Raw genomic sequence first — 23,189 nt, forward strand, 5'->3', positions numbered from 1 at the left:
AACTCAAACGATTTCCCCTTTTTATGTGAGTACAAATCTTCAGACAAAGATATTTCGCTAAATCATTCTTATGAGCCAAATTGCAAATCATAACGACCGCCACCATGGGTATTTTCTGAAGTGCCTTTAAACTGAACTATTAACATTTCGCTACCTCAATGAAACAACTGTAGACAATGTGTTAAAGCTTCCAGTAGTTCAGAGCATTCGCCCCTTTTCTTTTTGGGTTAGAGCCCCAATTTTTGATAATAACTTTATGATGTTTGGTCATCTCAGGAACTGGACTGTAAGCCTTTTTTGGGGTGGATATCGTCAGGTGCCGTTTTAGACTCCACAGCCCCTTTCAGTGTTACGTCAAATTTGTCTTAGGAAAGTAACAAAGCATAAATATACATATATATATATATATATATATATATATATATATATATATATATATATATATATATATATATACGAACAGTAGCAAATGTCCTATACTCTCCATTAAAGATTTTTGGCACACATCAAACTAGATGTCTCTTCGTGACTCCACCTTTTCTCGCGCGCCGATGACAAATGTTTAGCACATTACGACGGGAATGATCTGATCCACAGCTTAGATACCAATACAGTTATGAAAACTTGATTTATTTTTGGGACACAGTGCGCGGTAGCGATGCTAGCGGTTGGAGACAGGAAACTGGCAGTCTGAAACTAAAAGTCGGAGCACAGCTTAGATACCAATACAAATTGTATGCGACAAAACAAAATTGCGTTCCCGCCTATGGTGTTGTAGTACGATCTACGCGTCGGAGCGCGGGCTTGGAGGAGGCACCAAGTTCAGAGCTCTGTACCAAAAGCTTTCCATGGGCAAAACAGGAGTTTTCATAACTGTATTGGTATCTAAGCTGTGATCTGATCAAATGCCAAGTAGCAACTTAAACTATTGCTCAGACGTACTGGGAAACTTCCCATTCAGCGCACTATGATGTTAAGTGTTATTTTTTAGGAACTGTTCTTATATGTATTTATGCTATGGAATTTTGCTCGCTCTGTTAGGTCCAAATAGATGAAATTTCATACAAAATGCCTGTATCCATCATCTGATGTCCATTCCAGGATTATAACAGGTTGACATATAAATTGAAATAGCAAAGGGCCTAGTTTAAATTCGAACAATTGACTGTACTGAGAAATTGATTGCAGATATTAGATGAGAGACAATTATACATAATAAAAAGTGTCTTAATTACCCTAAACACTGTTTGATTATAAAAGTAGCACAAAGTAGGCAAAGCTTACAACCGGTTTTCTCAATCCTCTTTTTATTTTTATCTTCTTTCAATAGATATGCTGGACCAAATTAGCATGGCTGGTATTGTGTTTTTACTGCATCTGTTATCCCTGATCCGTTTTGCATGATAAAAAGACATCCAACCTAAATGAACTAAGTGTCTGGTTACTCTATCCACTTAATGAGTGCGTGATGACCTTGAACTTTAGTCAACTTTAAGCGTCTTGCGCTTCACTGTCACAGCTTCTCTGACCGTCTTATACTACAACCCTAGTTAACTTTTCTTACCTCCTATCATTGAGTAAACTCAGCACGTGGTCTCTCAAGGATGTTCATCCATCAATTTCTACATAATTGACACCGGTGGTCAGAAGGACTTCATATCGTTTGGGGTTTGACGCAACTGACCAATAGGTCAAATGTATCATTTCAGTTCTTCTGATAATTTTGGTCAAATACTGCTGTGTTGGCAAAATTTTGCAAACTTTAATATAAATAGATGTCTCTAAAAGTTAGTCTAAAACTGACTATACACCAGCACCCATCATCATCATCATCAACAATTGCCTGAAGGCGGTGGTTTTGAAGTAAAATTTTGAAATGATTTAAATATTTCTAAATATTAATTATTTGCATCGCAGATCTGAGTATTTATGCTTATATAGAAGGTAATTTTGAAACTGGAATAAGTTGGTGCCTGATACAAAGAATGTTGTCAGGAACCTTTTTCATCAATGAAACTAGGCTAAATTAAGGTTAGACCTGTAGAAAGCCTACATTTTATAACTTTTATTTTTAAGCACTATTTTAGCAAAAATTCTAGTTTAGATACTTTTGCCATCTTTGAAAGGGGTTAGATTAGGAGAGTATAACTTTCAGTAATGTATCCAGGGCTAGAAACTTGCTCTGGGAAGATATTGCCAAGCTTCCATGTTAACCCTTTTCTGATTTTTAAGTCTTAGACATTTGTGATCTTCACAGGTCTATTCCTATTGAAATTAAAAAAAAACATTTTACCTTAGTTGTTAGTTTTTTCTCTGGTTTTAGTTCTGAAAATGCAAGTTCTGTTATTTGAGTAGAATTTTATGCCATATAGCCTAGCCTAAATGTAGTTTTTCAAAATTTAGGAAATGTGTTTACCAACCTTTGAAATGTCATAAATTAAAATTAGCAAAGTTATGTTGCTGAAACAGTTTTCATGTAGCCTAATTCATTTAAGTAGAAAGTCTGTTTTCAAGGTTTCACTTTCATAATACAAAGATTTGTAAAGGTCATCAAATATCACTGCCCTCTTGAAGGAGAAGGAGTGGAGGTAGACATTTCAAAATACCTTCCCAGGGCATAGACTAGGCCTACTTAAGTATACAGGCCCATCCCTCTAAGTTTCATTTTCCTAACCTAACCCCTTTCTAAGATAGCAAAAAGTAGCTTAACTAGTATTTTACTCTATTGTTAACAAAAATCAAACAAGAAGCCACATAGTAGGAATTGGTAGGAGATATAGCCTATGCTCAACTAAGTAGGCCTGACCTAGGCCAATCTTCAAAAGTAGTCTAGTCTAGGTTTGTTAAGACCTTGGGCTTGGTCCAAACTCTAGGAAAATCCTAGTTTAGAGGTGTTTTGCTGTCTCAAAAAGTAGTCAAGATAGGTGAACCAAAGATTCTAGGGCCAGAAAAGTAGCCTACCATGAGAAGGTATTACCAAGCTACTATATCAGCCCTTTTCTTTACCTATCTGAATTCTGAAAAGAAATGGTTAACCTTGGCTTTGGGTTTACAATTCCTTTTAGATTGGCTTTAGGTCTTGAAAAATGTAATTCCTATAATGTCAGCAGCCCATATCAAGTTTTCATAAATTATCATTTTACAGTTTTAGGAAAGTATTTACAATACTGCACTTTACTACAAGATACACTGCACTGTACTACAATTTGTGCTAAAATATAGTTTTATCCCACATTCTAGGGCTATAATGAGATAGGGTAAGACAACCAGTACTGGGACACTTTGATCACTCTGCCTATTCTAGGACAAAATCTTTGATTGGATTACAACATATCCAATACTGGGACAAAGACTTTAATCTTGGACACCCAATCCATGCATTTTTCTGGGTTGCTTCAAAAAAACCTGTTGTCTTTTGTCCCAGTATTGGACATGTTGCAATCCAACCAAAGATTCTGTCCCAGAATAGGCAGAGTGATTGAAGTGTCCCAGTACTGGTTGTCTTACCCTAAAGGTTGAGATGGCTAGGATAAATTTTGTGGATGAATTTTCTTTGTTTTTTGCATTTTCCCTGGTCTTGTGTTACCCTAGGTGTTGATTTAAGGGACCTACCTCAGTGCTGTGATTGATATATTTAGACTTTTGGGCAATTCATTTTACTTTCAATTCTCCAGGGAATTGCACATCTTCCTGTTCTTCATTATTTACCTATACAGTGTTGCTGGTCTAAATTTGCAAAGTATCTGTTTTTTTGATAAAGCCATAGATTACATAAGCTGAATCATTTATCTTCTGCATTTGGGGAAACCTGTGCAGAAGAGAGCAATAACAAACACAAAGAGCCATATTGGTACTGGCAGGATATCCATCCTTAAAGTGCTGGGGATAGGCAATTTGAGTATCCGTGCTTCCCACAGGTCCCCCAAGTTCTGAAAACCCCATGATAAATTGATATCTGTTGGCTGAAAGCTTTTTTCCCCTGCATTTTTTTCCAGCGTTTTTTTTCTCATATCATGCTGCCACCTAGCAAAATTAAGGCCACATCAAGTAGAACACCAAAAAGGACTCATATAAGCCCGGAAAAAGGATCTGACAATTGTCTTGCCTGCAATATTGCATTAGAAAATGATTCTTATGCCATTCTTTGTGATGGGTTTGACAAGTGGATATGTACCAAGTGTCTAGACATGCCTGAACCTGAAATATCTGCTTATCACAAAAATCTCCCAATGTGTAGATATTTGTATCAAGTGCCCAGCATGTAAATACAGATCAACATCTGTTAAAACTCAAAATCCTAGTGTTGAGAATATCATAAAAGCTACAATAAATAGCATGAAAAATGAGATCATTGATAAAATGCCATCTCAAGCAGCCTTTCAAGAAATTGTCCAAGCATCTTTAAAAGACTTGGAAACATCATTAAAAGCTGAAATCTCACAAACTGTCAGTGAGATAAAATCACAAGTGTTAGCACTGGAAACCCAGGTGTCCAAAATATGCTCACTCTCTGAAATGCATTCCAAAGTCCAGACAGTAGTTCTTCAAGAGACAACAAGCATCAAAGCTTGTTGAGTTAATAATCAGTGGAGATTTTAATTTTCCTGCAATTGAGTGGGTTGAAGGAACTGGATATATTTCATCTAATAGTAGAGACTCACCTTTTTTTATCTTGCCTATCAAATAATTTTTCTTCATTAGACTATTGATAAGCCTACACACTATAGAGCTGATCAGAATCCCTCGCTGTTAGACCTTGTCATTTTGCATGATACTGATTCCCTCATTCATAATGATTATTTACCGCCAATTGCTAGTAGTGACCACCTAGTTATTCTGTCAGTGTTGTCCCTAAATAGTCATCCTCAACCTAAATTTCGTCCTCAGACTTTCACCAACTATGAGGCAATACAGCGGGAACTTTCATCTGCAAACTGGTCAATGCTTATCACCAGTGACATCAATGAGTTGTGGCTAAATTTCAAAAAAACTCTTCTTGCTCTTGAAAAGAAACATTCCAGGGTTATTTTTAGGAAACAGCCCAAAACACTTCCCTTCCTCACTAAGGAAGTTAAGAAGCTGATTAACCAGAAATCTAGAGCTTGGAAACAGTATATGAAGAAGAGGAACCAGGAGACCCTGTCATTTTATAAGGCAGTACGGAATTGTGTAACAGATTCTGTAAAAAAACTGAAATCTGCCTACGAGGAAAATTTGGCTTCTGAGATCAAGTTAAACCCAAAATCTTTTTGGAGACATGTCTCTTCTAAAAACCCAAATCATCATACTATTCCTGACCTTGTTGACCACAGTGTATTACACTCATCTCCAATAGATAAGGCTGACATTCTAAATGCACAATTTGCTTCTGCCTTTACCCAAAATTCAGGCACCTCCTCACCAGATCCTCCATTGTATGAAGTGCTTTTCCCTATGCCTGATCTGTCAGTAGGGGAATTAATGGTTTTCAATAGCCTTGAGAAGCTTGATGTAAATAAGTCAAAGGGACCAGACGGTGTTCATCCACGTCTTCTTAGGGAGTGTTGAAAAGCTCTCAGCTACCCCCTGTGCATGCTGTTCTGGTTATCACTTCAAAATGGGGAACTACCGCATGATTGGAAAACATCTTATATAACCCTGATCCATAAAAAGGGACAAAGAGACTCAGCAGAGAATTACTGTCCCATAAGCATCACCTCTGCAGTTGTTAAGGTGCTTGAGAGATTTGTTAATAAAGCTCTAATTGAACATCTTGAGGTCAATAATATCCTTTCCACATCACAACATGGTTTCAGATCTGGTAGATCTGTGGACACTAACCTTATCCAAACATATGAATTAGTGACTACACTGCTTGATGAGGGTTTTCCTGTTGACATGATTATTCTTGATCTGTCCAAAGCATTCGACAAAGTTTGTCATGAACTCCTCATAATCAAATTAAGGGCTGCAGGTGTCAATGAAGGTGTTGTACAGTGGATTATGGGCTTCCTTTCTGAAAGATCACAGAGTGTCAGAGTTTTTGATTTGCAAGGAACTCCTCATTTCTCTTCTCCCACAACTGTATTAAGTGGCGGGCCCCAGGGCACTATTCTTGGACCAACACTTTTCAACTTCTATGTTAACGAATTACCCACCCTTCTTTCAAATCTTATTACCCTGTATGCTGATGACTCAAAACTAGTTGGAAAAGCGGCTACTCCCTCTGACAAGCAATCAATTCAAACAGATCTTGATAGTCTAGAGATGTGGGCTAACATGTGGCTTCTGACTTTCAATGTTGACAAATGCCATGTAATTCATTTTGGCAAAAATAACAAGCATCATAAGTATTTCCTTCAAGACAACTTCCTTTCTGCTGTTTCTGATGAAAGAGATCTTGGGGTTATTGTAGATCACCAATTAAAGTTTAGCAGCCATGCCAAGTTTGTTTCATCTTCTGCAAATAAAACCCTCGGTATCATAAAAAGAACCATCTCCAGCCAACACCCTAGAGTTCTTATGAAGTTATATAAGGCGCTTGTACGTCCACGCCTGGAGGTTGGAATGTCATTGGCAGCCCCTTTCTTCAAAAAAGATAGGAAGTTGCTTGAGGATGTCCAGTGTCGTGCCACTAAGATGGTTACCAACATGAATAAATTTCCATACAAAGAAAGACTACATCGTTTGAAGCTGCCAACACTGACATACCGACGGAAAAGTGGTGAAATTATTTTAACCAAAAAAATCCTCTCTAAAAATACCCTTCCCGGTCTCTTTGCACAGCCCTTGCATTCTGGTACTAGAGGACATTCTTTTAAGCTCTCCATGCAGCGTTCCACGAGTAGACGTAGAAGCCACTTCTTCAGCAAAAGAATCATCAATATGTGGAACCAGCTCTCTGAAGAAACAGTTTCTGCTACTTCAATTGACATGTTCAAGTCCAACCTTGATAGGGAATGGCTCTGCCAGGAGTTCCTTTACAATTGGGAAGCTGCAGAGTCCTCCACAAGAGTCTAATCTAACAGCCACAATCTACACCAAACAAATTCTTTTTTTCTCATGGAGCATCACAAGGATAGATAATCCTTATATCACTTCAAGCTGCAATTTAAGGTAATGAAGGATAACAGATTGCCAAAGATTTTTTTCCACCAGCTACCTAGGGCCAAAGAGAAAGCAGCTCATCTCTTAATTGGGTAGAAAGAGGTTATAAGGAAATATTTAGGGGAAATTTGGGTATAAGCCTGGGATTAGGGCTGCTTATAAGGAAGTATTTTTGTAAAACAGTTTTTATTTTAAAATATACTGAAAGATTATGGTTAACACATTTGAACTAGGCTACAGTTCAACTATGCTTTACTCCCAACCATTGCTAGTTTGCAAATATATAGCCCATATTATATGTTTTTAAAATGAGGGATAAATAGTTTTGTCTAAAAAGCCTGTATTTGGTTTAACAGAAGAATAAAAATTCACCAAAAAAATGCTCTTGCCCTACATTTTGACTAAAGGGATACTTTATGACCTGCAATTCAGATGATGAAACTGATTCAGAACTCTTAATACCATCTGGGAGGATATTCCAGAGGGTTTCAATCAAGTGACAAAACACATATGCTGACATTGCTGTATTTCTCTTCTCATATACCAGATTGTACATATTCCTAGTATGAGAAGAATGGTAATCAGAGTTAGTAGAAAGATATCCATAAAGTAGGCTGATGCAACACCATTCAACATTAGTGTATCAATATTAATGCCTGGTAATCCCATAACTAACTAGATATACATTGCAGGGGCAACATGAATCCTCATACAGGATTCATGATTGATGTCCAAATTGAAGTTCAGCAACTTTAGTGAGATCTTTCAGAGTGGTTTATTTTTAGAGGATAGGTTGGGTATGTTCTTTAATAGGAAATTGAATTTTAATGCTCTTCCCTAGACTGTTGATTTGGTGTATCATGCATGGGTCTGATTTTATCCCATTTTTACCAATGATGGCTCTAGGCTATTTGTGTTTGGCATATTAAGATAAGAGATAAGATAATATTTATTTTCAAAAGGCTATTACAAGCTCTATAGATCCAAATTCACTTAATGTCCAGTAAAAGTTAAGAAAACAAATTTCAAATCAGTGCATTAAGTCAAAGACTTAAGATTAAAAGTCCTGTGGTGGCACAGTGGGTTTGACCTTAGCTTGGTAAAACGGGACCCAGAGATCAAATCATGTTGCAGTAATGCACCACAGGGCCAACACAGGGACCTTAGTAGTCAAGAAGCATCGTTAATCTGATACTTAAGATTAAAAAGGCAAATCATCAAAGATAAAGGGCAAATAAGTAAACTTGACAATTTTTAAGGTGTTAAATTACACAAACATTACAATAAATAAAAAATGGCAATAGAGGAAAAGGGGATTTTGGCAAGGACACAATCACAAATTATTAATAAGGTGTTCCAAAATAAAGGGGATAAAACTTTTACAAAACCTTTGTGTAACAGCAGGGATTGGAGAGTAAGTTGGGATTGCTAAGGAGGCTGACTGGGGGAGTTGGGGTCTAATGGGATTGTGAAATTTAGGGAGTGAGTCCTCAGTATGGGTATTGGAAATGACTGAATTAGCAAAAAGCAAGCAAATTTTTTCCCTCCTTTCTTTTAAGGTGGTAATGCTTGCAGCTTTAAGGAGGAAGGAGTATGGAATTTTGCCTTCTTTGTAAATAATCCTGAGTGAATGCTTTTGGACAACTTGATTTTGTCACTAAGTTCACTTGAAAGTTGCAAATGCCCGACCAAACATGCATATTCCAATAATGATCTGATAAAGGATAAGTAAACATGGACAAAATGTATCTTAGGACAATTAAATTTGTTTAGCAGCTTAAACATGGATAGTGAAACATTTGCTTGCTTAAAAATGTTGGAAACATGTGTGTCCCACTTAAGATCATTAGAAATTGTGACACCAAGGAGTTTAACATTTCAGGTGGGATTGGGTTGCAAAAAACAGGAGTAGATTTCAAGAAGTTGATTGTCATTATATGTGATTTAGTGGAATTTACTGTTGTATTGAGGTTTTTAGATTCATCCAAACATTGGGTTAGGATTTCAATGGGGTCACTTTTAATATTCCTATGACATACTCCAAGGATCGACAAGTCATCCACATATTACCATCTTTGGGGAAATTTCTTGCCAATTTTGTTAATCATGACAAGAAATAAGAGTGGTCCCAATAAGGTTCCTTGAGGTATTCCACATTATCTAGGGAGGGGATTAGAGTAAATATTTTTGTATTTTACAACTTGTGATCTGTTTGAAAGGATCAATATAACAATATTTACTAATAGAGGGTCAATTTCAACGTTATCCTGTAGTAAACAAATTTGGATATTGTGGTCAACTAAGTCAAACACTTTTTGGAAATCAACTAAAACGAGGTTTAGCCAAACATTTGGTTTCTCTAGTTCACTTAGGATGGTGTGAACCAAGTGTACAAGGTAATGGGTGGTGGAGCTTTTCCTTAAATTACCAAACTGTTGGATGTCAATATAATTTTAACTTTAAGCCAGTCACAAAGGAACCCATTGTAAAGCTTAGAAAAAACTGGAGTGAGTGTGATAGGACGTATGTTGGTTACAGTCAGATTGGAAGATTTCTTTTGGGGTGGGTGTTATATAACCAAGTTTCCAGCAACTTGGGAATTTACCAAATTTTGTAATTTGGTTAAAAATATCAGATAAAGGTCCAGCAATTGTGTCTGAAAAGGCTTATTCATGTTTTCCATTGTTGAAATGGATTCCTATTTCTCTTGTTCCTCTAAGAACTGCTTCAAGCCTTTGGTCATGATCATTGCAGTTTCTTCCATACACTATAATATCATCCACATGTATTCCAATACCCTTTAATTCGTCAAATGCCTCTTCTTTATTCCTCTGTAACTTGTCTTGTCCAGATACATGGCCAAAAGGGTACCTTTTCCATTGGTAGTGTTTGTATATAGTACAGAAGGTTGTGTACTAGGAAATCACATGGGCAGTGGGAGTATCCAGTATCCTGAGCAGATGTCTAGCTTGCTGAATACTGCTATGCCATCCAGCTTAGCAACAGCACCTTCAAATGTTGGAACTGGGTAGTAGGGGTCTTTCATTGCTATGCAGAGTCTTACACGCAACCCTTTTTCAACCATTACCGTGACATCAACTCTCTGCCATAAAAAAACTAAGCAAGGAAAATGAACAAGTATCAAACTTGGCTTTTCTTTTGCAATGCTCAGTGAAATGAAAATATTATTTATGGTCAAAACTTTTATTAATAAGACAGTGATGAACCAAAAAAACCTTTTTTTTACAAATAATAATAGAAGTCCAAATATTTTGGCTGATATCTGGACGCCTTTATCAACATAAAACAAAATAGTTTATACAAATTAAAATAATAAAAGAAGAAAAAAAAGAAAATTGCATCTGATAAACTATAGTTACTGTTTTTGAGCAAGTCCAATATGACAATTCACTTACAAATACAAGGCAAGGTTACTGCTGTAGAAGAACATCATAAAATTATACTAAAAAACCATAGATGTCTGATAAACCAACTTGAACAACAGACCTAAGATAAACTTTAGTGCTCCCCCCCCTTAAAAAAACAACAAAAATTCAAGTGTTTCCAAAGTTTATAGCAAAGGTATTTATCTTAAACCAGAAGTTTGAGCTATAATTATTTTGACTTTATTATGAGATGCTTTCTGTAATTTTTAAGGAATTGGCTGCAATGCTTTGTGATTGTATTGGATGCAGCTGTAATTCTAATATAGTTTTAAAATTTAGAACAGCTATAAGTACTTGCTGCAAAACAACTGTTTCCAACACTTCTACAATGGTTAAAGCACATCCCCTGATAGAACTTTAATAATTTTCGTTCAATTTTTTTATCAGTGATGTTTTAACTTTAACCAGAAAATCATATATACTTCATCAGACAACTACTTGTCACTTTGGTCCCATACTTTTTTCTGATATAAGTTTCAAAGAAGGTTTTCTCAGGGAAAAGGTAAAATTGGGACATTATTTAATGGGTTTTGGGACTAAGCACAGTTGTCTAACCATTGAAAAGCTATACCAGCTTGTCTAAGATTGCAATTCCATTTAGAGGCAAAACCCTCCTGAAGGGTGATGTTGCCAAAATACAGGTACCCTATTATTTAGGATGAGGGAAGCTCATAGATATGCAATTAGCTGGTTAGGATATATATATATATATATATATATATATATATATATATATATATATATATATATATATATATATATATATATATATATATATATATTATATATTTGGACATAAAATGCTTGAAACCAAATCTGGAATTGGAGGAACATTGGTGGCCAGGGCTTCTGTAGACAAATCATCTAACTTTTACCTAAAATTGCAAACCAAACTATTTTTTTAGCTGTTATAATCAGATCTCCCTTTCTAGGGTAGGAAAATCATAACTTAATTTTTTTACTTGATGAAATGAATGAAAAATTTATTTTCTGACTTTCTGTCAAAGTTTGGTTGACTGTCTGTGTTTAGCCAAATTTTTAACCAGAGAAAAAAACACAAGGTGCAGTATATGCTTCATAAACCCCATATTTTAATCTGTAAAACGATGTTAGGTGTATTTGGTCCTCCAACTGTTGAAATATCTAAACACTGTAATATTATTTGGCACAAATTAGTCTAACTTCTGTTAAAAAAAAAAGTTTTTGCTTGCATTGTTTTTGTTCCTGCCTTTCTGTATAGTTTTATAATGGAAATTTCAAATATTGATTAGTAAATATTTTACTCCCTCTGACAATTTATTTTTTGCAGCTTTTGGCCAGTTTTAAGTTTATTGGTTTTTTTTAATATTTTGATATTCTTCCTGTTTTTATTTATTGACCCTGAAATTCAAATTTGGCCAGTTGGAGCTTGTGATGGCATTTTTTAAAAGTAAGTATCTTATCTGTCTAGTGACAGCATTTCATATAGCCATTTCATAAAGAGGACAGAACAATATTACAACTACAAAAGAGAAAAATGGTTCTATGCGTTTACCCTACCAGAAAATACCCTGCAGTAAATACCCCCTCCCTGTGGAAAATAAGGCTTTCCAAATTCGGGAGTTTTATTTGAGTTTTGTTTATTTTATTTTCTGAAGGGGAAAGGAATTTTGGTCCTTGTTTATTATATGCCACTCACTCAAGTTTATGCTGTGTATAATTCGAGAACAAACTGATTCATCTAATTTTGCAATTAGCTCAAAAATTTTAGTTGTTTGATATCTAGTTCAAAAACAGCAAACATTTTTTTTAAGTGTTTTTTTCAATATAATTTTTATCTTTGAGGCAGATCGAAGCGTTCATTAGAGGGTTTTTACCCTGTATTGCATGTCACTTCAGTTTGGTTTTGGAAATTATTGAATGAAAGGCAGTAACTTTTTTTTTATCATTATCACTTTTTCTTGTTTCTTTTCTGAAAGTTTTATTTGATTTGTGTAAATGCTATTATGGTTTTCTACTGCTCTTCTCTCTGGTTGTTGGACAATGGAGCCTTGTAGGTTTTTCTTCAAGTTATTTATAATTTATTTTGTGCACTTATTGTTTAACAGTAATAAATTGTCTTCTTTTTTTTAGGTTTGAAGACACAAGATGGGTTGTGCAGTTAGTTCTATAGCTGACAAGGAGGCAGCCAAGCGAAGCAAAGATATTGACAAGAATATACGAGCTGATGCCGAGAAAGCTGCAAAAGAAGTAAAGCTTCTTCTTCTGGGTAAGATCCTTCTTTTGGGTAAGATTTATAAATGATTCAAAAGCAATGCTAAAGAGAAATAGACTTGTGTGCCTACTTATTATATTATTTTGTCTAAAACTGAAATCTATATCTGATATTTTCAAAATTTCAAAGTTGGGGGAGGGTGAGTAAGGGGAAAGATCCTCAGGTGTATTATTATTAGCCTATCATCTATTTTTGACCTACACTATGCAGAGGTATAATGCGTGAAGTAACACAAAAAAAAACGCTTTAAAATACACTGCAAATCAAAATATAGAAATCACAAGCAAACCAGTTACAGAGTAACACATAAAAAATAAAATACAGTAGGACAGAAGAAAAAAAGATAAGAGGAGGGGGAAAAGAAGAAAAGAACTAATAAAGTAGCAATATAGAGAAAAATGGAAGTAAGCTGTCTTTATTGTTATTGTTATATAATTTTTGAACTTTGCTCACTTTCAATGTTTTAGCCAAATAAATGAAGACAAACAAATAACTTGACTCCTGATACATTTTAGGTTCTTAAATTAATACTCTTGTCTGGAATCAGATTAAAAATTTTCTGTCAGAAGTAGATTTTATATCTTCTGTGTTGGCAAATCAGTCTAATTTAACAAAAATCTATGATACCTGCTTAAAACCCTTGTTTTTTTTTAAATGTAAAACTGTAATGACATGTAGGAGGGAAAAAATGCATATTTTGCTGATATAATACTCATTTGGGCTGGTGGGGGAGTCGTGAAATTTTGTCCTGTAAGTAAACTTTAGGCAATTTAGGACTCAGTCGAAAAATAATTCTCTAATACATCCCACAATAAACCTGTATTTGGGAGGGTAGTTTTATTTGCCTTACTTGTTTTGAAAATTATAAATTGAGTTCTATCATGGTTGCAGCAGTAGTTGCAACATAGTAAAGGACAAACCATGACCAACAGTAACAAAATTAAAAAACGCCCTAAAAAATGCAAGTCATGAAAAGTTTCTACTTATGACTGATTCAAGATTGGTAACCATTACCTAAAATAGTCTTAATAGCAAAACTTCATTTTGGAATCAAAATTGAGGAAATTTCAAAAAAGCCTTAAACCCCTAAAAACTGCCCTCAGATCAAAACAAAAAGTACATAATTGGAATTGCCATGGTTGAATACCCTCTGTGGGATACTTCTGGTCCCCTGGGTTGACCGACGAGGAAATAACTTTTTTGCATAGGTAGCACTGATATCTCCTATTTTTTATGGCACTTGTTATTAACCAAGTGACATATAGCGATCACAAATTCGGTCTGTCTGTTGGTCTGTCCTGGTTTTGCTACTTTAGGCACTTCCAGGTAAGCTAGGACTATGAAATTTGGCAGTCGTATCAGCGACCGGACCAGATTAAATTAGAAATAGTCGTATTCCCGATTTGACTATCTTGGGGGGGGGGTGGGAGTGGTGGGCTTGTTAATTTGGAAAAAATAGAAAAAATGAAGTATTTTCAACTTTGAACGGGTTATGGCATCTTAATGAAATTTGATGTTTGGAAGGATATCTTGTCTCAGAGCTTTTATTTTGAATCCCGACCAGACCCGGTGACATTATGGGAAGTTGGAGGGGGGAACCTAAAATCTTGGAAAATCGCTTAGAATGGAGGGATCAGGATGAAAAGTGGTGGGAAAAATAAGCAGAAGTCCTAGACACGTGATTAACATAACCGGAATGGATCTGCTCTGTTTGGGGGAGTTTTTTAATTCTGAAAAATTTGAAAAAACGAGGTATTTTTAACTTACAAAGGAGTGATCGGATCTTAATGAAATTTGAAGTTCGGAAGGATATCGTGTCTCAGAGCTCTTATTTTAAATCCCGACTGGGTACGGTGACATCGGGGGGAATTGAGGGGGGAAACCTAAAATCTTGGAAAATGCTTAGAGTGGAGGGATTGGGATGAAACTTGGTGGGAAAAATAAGCACAAGTCTTAGATATGTGATTGACATAACCGGAACGGATCCGCTCTCTTTGGGGGAGTTGGGGAGGGGGAGGGTTAATTCTGAAAAATCAGAAAAAATGAGGTATTTTTAACTTACAAAAGAGTGATCAGGTTTTAATGAAATTTGATGTTTGGAAGGGTATCGTGTCGCACAGCTCTTATTTCAAAACCCGACCGGATCCGGTGACATTGGTGGGAGTTGGGGGGGAACCTAAAATCTTGGAAAACGCTTAGAGTGGAGGGATTGGGATGAAACTTGGTGGTAAAAATAATCATAAGTTCTAGATACGTGATTGACATAACCGGAGCGGATCTGCTCTCTTCGGGGGAGTTGGGGGGAGGAGGGTTAATTGTGATAATTAAAAAAATGAGGTATTTTTAACTTACGAAAGATTGATCGGATCTTAATGAAATTTGATGTTTGGAAGGATATCGTGTCTCAGAGCGCTTATTTTAAATCCCGACCGGATCCGGTGACATTGGGGGGAGTATCTCGGGATGGTATAGTGGATACGTCTGTGACGTTAGAATCAAGGCGCTCAGGTTCGATCCTGGCTGACCCGAGGAACAGTTCTCTGAGTATTTGTTCATTGAGGGGAGTTGGGTGGGACCTAAAATCTTGGAAAACACTTAGAGTGGAGGGATCAGGATGAAACTTGATGGGAAGAATAAGCACAAGTTATAGATACAAGATTGACATAATTGGTACGGATCTGTTCTCTTTGGGGGAGCTGGGGGTTGTTAATCTGGAAAAATAAGAAAAATGGAGGTATTTTTAACTTAAGAACGGGTGATCGGATCTGAATGAAATTTGATATTTAGAAGGAACTCGTGTCTCAGAGCTCTTATTTCAAATCCCGATCAGATCTGTTGACATTGGGGGGGAGCTGGAGGGGGAAACCGGAAATCTTGGAAAACGCTTATAAATGTCGTAGATACGTGATTGACGTAACCGGACTGGATTCGCTCTCTTTGGGGGAGTTAGGTTTTGGGGCTCAGTGTTTTTGCGAGTTTGGTGCTTCTGGACGTTCTAGGACGATGAAAATTTGTAGGCGTGTCCGGGAGCTGCATAAATTGACTTGATAAAGTCGTTTTCCTCGATTCGACCATTTGGGGGGCTGAAGGGAGAGGAAAAATTAAAAAAAATTGAAGTATTTTTAACTTACGAATGGGTGATCGGATCTTAATGAATTTTGATATTTAGAAGGACCTCGTGGCTCAGAGCTCTTATTTTAAATCCCGACCGGCATTAGGCCTCTGATTTTCCTTTTAAAGCAATCTATTGATTCTTAGAATTTTGCTAGAGCTCATACAATATGAGCTCTTGGCTCTTTGCTCTTCTGACCTCGTCACAAGTGTCATATGAGCTCTTAGCATTTGTTCTTTCTTTTTTTCTCTGCTGCTAGCAGGGCACTAGAACACCATAGAGAGCTGTTCGAGGCTAATTTGAAAGGAAATTGCTACATATACCTACTTTTGTAGTTAACAAAACACAATACTACTACTATTAACAACTCCCTGCAGCACCAAGCTGCCTGAGGCCAGCACAGTGACACACGCTCCTCCTCCATCCCAATCTATTCAAAGCCATCCTCTTTACAGCATCCCAAAAAATTTCCATTTCCCTTTGATCTTTCCCTACATCCTCTCGCCCCATTTGGATACAGCCTGCTTTTTGTTTGGCCCTGGACAATTGGCTGACAAGGATAATCTTTGGAAATCTATCATCTTTCATCTGCAGAACTTTTCCTAGCCATCTCAACGTTTTATCATTATAGCCCTAGAAAGTGGGACTGAACCACGTTTTTCGTACAGCCTACAGCATCGCAAAGATTTTCCATTTCCCCTTGATCTTTCCCTACATCCTCCCGCCCCATTTGGAGACAGCCTGCTTTTTGTTTGGCCCTGGACAATTGGCTGACAAGGATAATCTTTTTGCAATCTATCATCTTTCATTTGCAGAACTTTTCCTAGCCATCTCAACGTTTCTATCATTATAGCCATAGAAAGTGGGACTGAACCACATTTTTGGTACAGTCTACTATTTGGGATACGCTCAGTCAGTCAGTCATATACCCAAAACAATCCACAGGCAATTTCTTTGGAAAATATCTAGCATTTCTTCGCATATGCTTCATAACAATACTTGACTAGTGTCATCACTTTAGCTTCCAATATTCACTAAAAGAATGAGTTTTAGAAACAAAAATCATCAGATGATTGCTGCATTATGATAAAATTGCTGAATCTCAAAGAAATGCCTTGTGGTTTGAAAATTATTTCGCAAAATTCCACGTTTTCAGCTGTAATTACCTAATTATTTCTTCAGTTTATAGAAACGGGGAACCTTAAAAAAGGCTTTATATATTTGTACACGGATGACGAATCTTTAAATAGAGAATTTTTATAGAAGAATAATTGACCTTAGAAAATCAAAGTTATCTTATTTATCTAGTGAGATTGTAGTGAATTGTAGCCCCAGACGGTTGGCCAAAAAAGGACAATCTTCGGTAATCTGGCATCCTTCATCCGTAGAACGTGGCCTAGCCATCTCAACCTTTCTTTCATTATAGTCCTAGAAAGCAGGATTGAACCACATTTTTCGTACAACCTACTGTTTAAAATACAGTCAGTCAGCCGGGTACCCAGAACAATCCGTAGGCAATTTCTCTGGAAAACATCTAGTAAATTTTCATCTGCTTTTTGGAGCGTCCACGCTTCAGAACCATATTTGACCACTGTCATCACTGTAGCTCCAAATATTCTAATCTTGCTTTGCAAACTTATTTTTCTATTCTTCCAAACTTTTTTTTTAAATAAGAAAAGCACCCTGTGCCTCGCCTATTCTACTTTTAACATTTTAACATTCTACTTTTAACATTTTCACTGCGCACACCCTCTTTGCTAATATTGCTACCTAAATAAATGAAGCCGTACACTTGATCAATTTTTCTCGTTATCCAACATCACCTCTTCACCTTCACTGATCCCTAGTCTTAGTGACTTAGCCTTTTTGACATTATATTGATATGATCTTATATGACAATATATAACATTATGACATTATATTGAACCTAAAAATGGGTGAAAGACATTATATTGATTTAAACCTATTCTTGGACCCTGGACTCACAACCCCTCCAAAAGCTGATTCATTTTGTTAATATTTTCGTCTAGGATGCTCAAATCATTAGCATACTCTAATCTTAGAAGAGTTTTACTTCCATATTTGATTCTGTTTTCTCCCATTACCTTTGCTTTGCTCCTTTGGATAAAGTCCATCAAATTGATCAATACAGATGGGGCTAGAACGCAACCCTGCTTAACTCATGTTTTAATACAAAACTGGGTCCTAACCTCATTTCATACCTTAACCACAGCAATGTTATTTTTGTACATAGCACTAATCACTTTAATGTATTTATCTGGTATACCATGCAAGAAAAATACCTTCGCTGAAGCTAGTCTACCAGCTGAATCAAAAGCTTGCTAAATCAATAAAACTGAGGACTAAAGGCGTTTGATGACTCAGGCACTTCAAAATTATTAACTTAAAAGTGAAAACTTTGTCGTCGCATCCTCTACCCCTCCTAAAACCACGCTGTTTTTCTACTAAAACTTTGTCTATAGCATCTCTAAATTTAAAAATATCATCAAACTGAGTGTAATTTGCTTCCAACAGATCTATAATGACTACACTAACTCAAAACACAACATTTAAAATAAAATCAGTTTTTGATAAAAAAAAAACAAAACAAAAAAAAACAGCGCATCTTCGTACACAAGAGGTTGAAATCCGTCATGATAGTAAGAAACAGCCATAAGTGACGTTCCAGTATAATTTAAATTATGTGATGACGAAAATTGTAGCTTTTTTTTTTTACTCTGCAATCCTATTTGTAATCTAAAATCTATTGAGAAGAACACACATTTTTTCAAATTACATGAGGCTGCCTTGAATGAGTTAAGGTTAAACTAGGACATTTAAATAAAAAAGATAGCTGTAGTCCAAGTAGATAATAGAAGACACTTATGTTGCCAAAGAATTTTTGAACTCGAATCCTCCCTCAGATGAGAAGTGTTGTTACCATTGCCCCATTATAACTAATCATGGTTTACGTATTAGCTACAATCTAGTAAAGTACGAACCACGGCCCATAGTAACCAAAAGATAAACATGAAACCCTAAAAATGTTCTGTAAACCATTAGAAATGTCTTGGCCGGAAATCCTGTACAAGTAACTTGCAGCCCCTTGCTTGAACAACAAGGAAAACTTTTTTCTTGCGTTGTAAGTGTTTAAGGGCTTGTTTTAAAAGAAAATGTTACATCTAGTGCCTTTTGTAATTAACAAAACAAAATATTCATAATAAAGTTTTTGACCAAAAAAACTACATCTTCCCATGTAAGATGATGAATGCTGTCATAATTGTTGGTCACAATTGACGTTAAAAGTAAATAGACAGAGATTATCAGCAGTAAAATGGAAGCTGTTATCCCCGTGGATATATGCTTAACCCAACAGTTCTTTTAAAACTTTATTTAGATTAGATTGTTTTAACGCAGGAGTATGTCATAGTTTATGTCATAGAGTGAATGTTCTAATGCATTTTTTTCCCTTTTTTTTCTTTTTTGACAAAATGGGGCTATTACCAAAAGTGTTTTTTATATCAAAATTTGGCTCCTAGGGTCTTATGTGGTTCAAATGTATAAGAATTTATGTCTTTTTATTATAAACATTTACATTAATTTTTCATATCATCCTTCTTTTCTGTGAAAAGTTGTGAGTATAATATTTTGCTAAACAAAGAATACGGGGCTGCCTTAATAGTTTGATGGTGTCAAGAGATAAAGAGAGTTAATACTAGTAAAGATGCTAGTAATAACCTGCATTGAGAATAGCTGCTTCTTCAGTCACTTAATAGTTGATAACGTTTAATAGAGAGTTACCGTTACCTACCAGACAGTTACAGTTACCGTAGCGCAATGGTAATTGGCCTCTTCTCCTGTAATTGGGGATACGAGTTCATACATGTCTTAGGTAACGAAGTGTAAATCGATTACAATGTCTATTTATGTTTCATTTCCAGTTTTTCCATTATTTTTGGATGCGAAGGTTATAATTTAAACCCAATAATTATTGTGTCGAAAAATTTGTTATTTACAATTTGGTTTTAGTCGTATAGATTTGTTATTTTAGTCCCATGATGAAAGTAAAGAGCGATATTAAAACATAATACGAACACAAGTAATTGCGTATATGAGGCGAATCAGACCCGCCCCTATTTACACTCAATTTTACAGTTTATACTAAGAGTATTTGTCAACAAATGTGGTGAATGAGTTATTGAAAGCGTCTTATATACTGATGGCCTTTGAAAAGATTTGAACTGAAAATTGTGTTGTTTAATGAAACACACTCTTCCATTACTGAGGCATTGTGATTTTAGGTTTGAGTAGTTGCTCTTCAGGGATTGAGAACAAAAAGCAAAACTTTAGCATAAAAAGTGGGTATTATAATAGAATGTAGAAGTGAGGAATATTTGGAAACAATTTTCAGATGCATTGTGAGCAATAAAATAAAAAAAAAACTCACAAAAAAAAGCTGACAATCAATGCCAAAACAACAATATCAGAATGACAAATCATTCAGAGCAGTTGTAACTTCTCTCGTTGATAGTGCCCTGAACATTTGCTTCGATTCGTATATAAATGCATAAGCAAATTTTATCTGAGATATTCTTTTTGGTAATGGATACCCCATTCCTTTCCTCTATAATATAGTTAACTATAGACTAATAAGACATCCCCGTAAAATCAAGGATATATCACAATGTGAGGCCCCTGATAAGTCCTCAAATATTATCTATCTTCTGTACATCCCAAAAATCGCAACAAAATTAAGAAATGTTTGCACAAAAAATAACCAGTATATATTTTTCACTAATAATTTTAATGTCGCAAATTTCTTAAACTCCGGTAAAGATAAAACCCCAGTTACTTGCCAAAGAGGGGTGCATCAGATACCATGCGACTGTGGCAATTACTATGTTGGCAGAACACATCAGAATCTAGAAAAACGGCTACACCAGCATAAAGTAGACATGAAAAAAGCATTAATTTTCAATTGTTCTAATAACTCCTTTGATTCTGCTTTAGCTTGCCATATATTCAATAATCCCTCCCATACAATACTTTTTGAAAAATCTTCTCTCATTAGTAATGGTTTGGGGATAAAACTTGTGGCTCGAGTATCAATCGAAATCATTCTCAAAATAAATAATAAAACTTCTTTAAATAAGGACTTGGGGAAGTGTTCATTAAATTCTTTATACTCAAATTTAATTAAAAGTGAGCTAATATAGTATTGAACCAATTACAAAAAGGCCTTTGAGGCAAGCTGCCAAAAAAGCTGCCTGCTTTGAAAACTTGTATTTAATTATTTTGTTCTGTTTTGTTTCAATGAATTTATCATCTCACATCATCTTATTTATCAGTCCTGGTTGAACTTCGGTGAAGTAAAGATGCTAGGACTGTTTTAAAAAGTTAGAAAAAAAACATTTTTAGTTTTAATTTCACATTTTAATGTAAGTTTATATATATATATATATATATATATATATATATATATATATATATATATATATATATATGTATATATATATATTGATGTTTTGCTTGAGACGGCCCTTAGACATAGGGCCGAAATATTGAGTGAATTGAATTCCACTGTCTTGGAAAAATCTCCCTATTGTTTCTAAGTTGTGTTTGTTTGATATGGAAAGGCAGTGTGGACTTCGTCGCTATATATATATATATATATATATATATATATATATATATATATATATATATATATATATATATATATATATATATATGTATATATATATATATATATATATATATATATATATATATATATATATATATATATATATATATATATATATATATATATAATCACTGCGGATGACATGTATGTACCTAGGGGAGAGGGCCATTTTAAATCCTTTGTATTATATTTTAACCAACCACCTGTATTAATTATAGGAGCAGGAGAATCAGGGAAATCTACAATTGTGAAGCAAATGAAGATAATACATGAAACTGGTTATACAAAAGAAGAATGTCTTCAATACAGACCCGTTGTTTTTAGTAACACGATACAGAGTTTAATGGCTATTATTAGAGCTATGGGACAGCTTAGAATTCATTTCAGTGACCAAGCACGAGCGGTAAGTTATGAAAGACATGGATGGTATCAGAACTACTACTAACTCACTGCAGCACCAAGCCGCCTGAGGCCAACACAGCCACGCACGCTCCTCCTCCAACTTAATCTATTTAAAGCCTCCCTCTTTACACCCTCCCAGGAAGTTCGCATTTCCTTTAAATCTTTATTTATGACATCCTCCCAACCCAGACAAGGACGACCTGCTTTCCGTGTAGCCCTAGACGGTTGGCCAAAAAGCACAATCTTCGGTAATCTGTCATCCTTCATCCGTAGAACGTGGCCTAGTCATCTCAACCTTTCTTTCATTATAGCCCCAGAAAGCGGGATTGAATCACACTTTTCGTACAACCTACTGTTTGAAATAGGGTCAGTCAGCCGGGTACCCAGAACAATCCGTAGGCAATTTCTCTGGAAAACATCTAGGAAATTTTCATCTGCTTTTCGGAGTGCCCATGCTTCAGAGCCATATTTGACCACTGTCATCACTGTAGCTTCCAATATTCTAATCTTGGTTTGTAGACTTATCTTTCTATTCTTCCAAACTTTTTTTAACTGTGAAAAAACACCCTGAGCCTTAGCTATTCTACTTTTAACATCTTCACTGCTCCCACCATCTTTACTAATAATACTACCAAGGTAACAGAAGCTCCCAACCTGATCAATCTTTTCGTTACCTAATGTCACCTGTTCATCTTCACTTATTCCTAGCCTCAGTGACTTAGTCTTCTTAACATTAATTTTCTAGACTATTTTAGCACCCTTAACTCGTAGAACCTCTAAAAATTCATTCATTTTGCTCACACTTTCATCTAATATGCTTAAATCATCAGCATAATCTAAGTCCAGGAGCGTTCTTCCTCCCCATTTGGTTCCATAGTCTCCAGTTGCCTTTCCTATGCTCCTTAAGACGAAGTCCATCAAAATGATCCATATAAAGGGGGATAGAACACAACCCTGCTTAACTCCTGATTTAATACAAAACCAGTTGCTAACCTCATTTCCTACCTTAACCGCAGCAGTATTATTCTCGTACATAGCGCAAATCACTTTAATGTATTTTTCTGGTATACCATATAACGATAAGACCTTTGTTAACGCTGTTCTATCAACAGAATCGAAAGCTTGCTCATAATCGATAAAACTAAGGACCAAAGGTGTTTGACAACGAAGGGACTTCTCAATTATTAACCTAAGAGTGAAAAC

General features: G+C 35.6%; 1 protein-coding gene across 4 annotated transcripts in view; it reads left to right on the forward strand.

Annotated features, from left to right (window-relative positions):
• Window positions 1-1,805: 1,805 nt before the first annotated feature.
• The window catches only part of LOC136032708 (guanine nucleotide-binding protein G(i) subunit alpha-like), a 51,716-nt gene continuing 30,332 nt past the window's right edge, over window positions 1,806-23,189 (forward strand). Inside the window, exons 1-3 of one of the 4 annotated variants that reach the window (XM_065713016.1) lie at window positions 1,806-1,863; window positions 12,645-12,780; window positions 21,803-21,987. In XM_065713016.1, the coding sequence (XP_065569088.1) occupies window positions 12,660-12,780; window positions 21,803-21,987 (306 nt within the window). In that variant the 5' untranslated portion in view covers window positions 1,806-1,863; window positions 12,645-12,659. Of the gene's footprint in view, window positions 1,945-12,644; window positions 12,799-21,802; window positions 21,988-23,189 lie in introns of all 4 variants that reach the window. The other 3 variants (XM_065713014.1, XM_065713015.1, XM_065713013.1) reach the window with 3 other exon arrangements.

This window comes from Artemia franciscana, chromosome 11, assembly GCF_032884065.1.
Source record: "Artemia franciscana chromosome 11, ASM3288406v1, whole genome shotgun sequence".
NCBI classification, from domain to species: Eukaryota; Metazoa; Arthropoda; class Branchiopoda; order Anostraca; family Artemiidae; genus Artemia; species Artemia franciscana.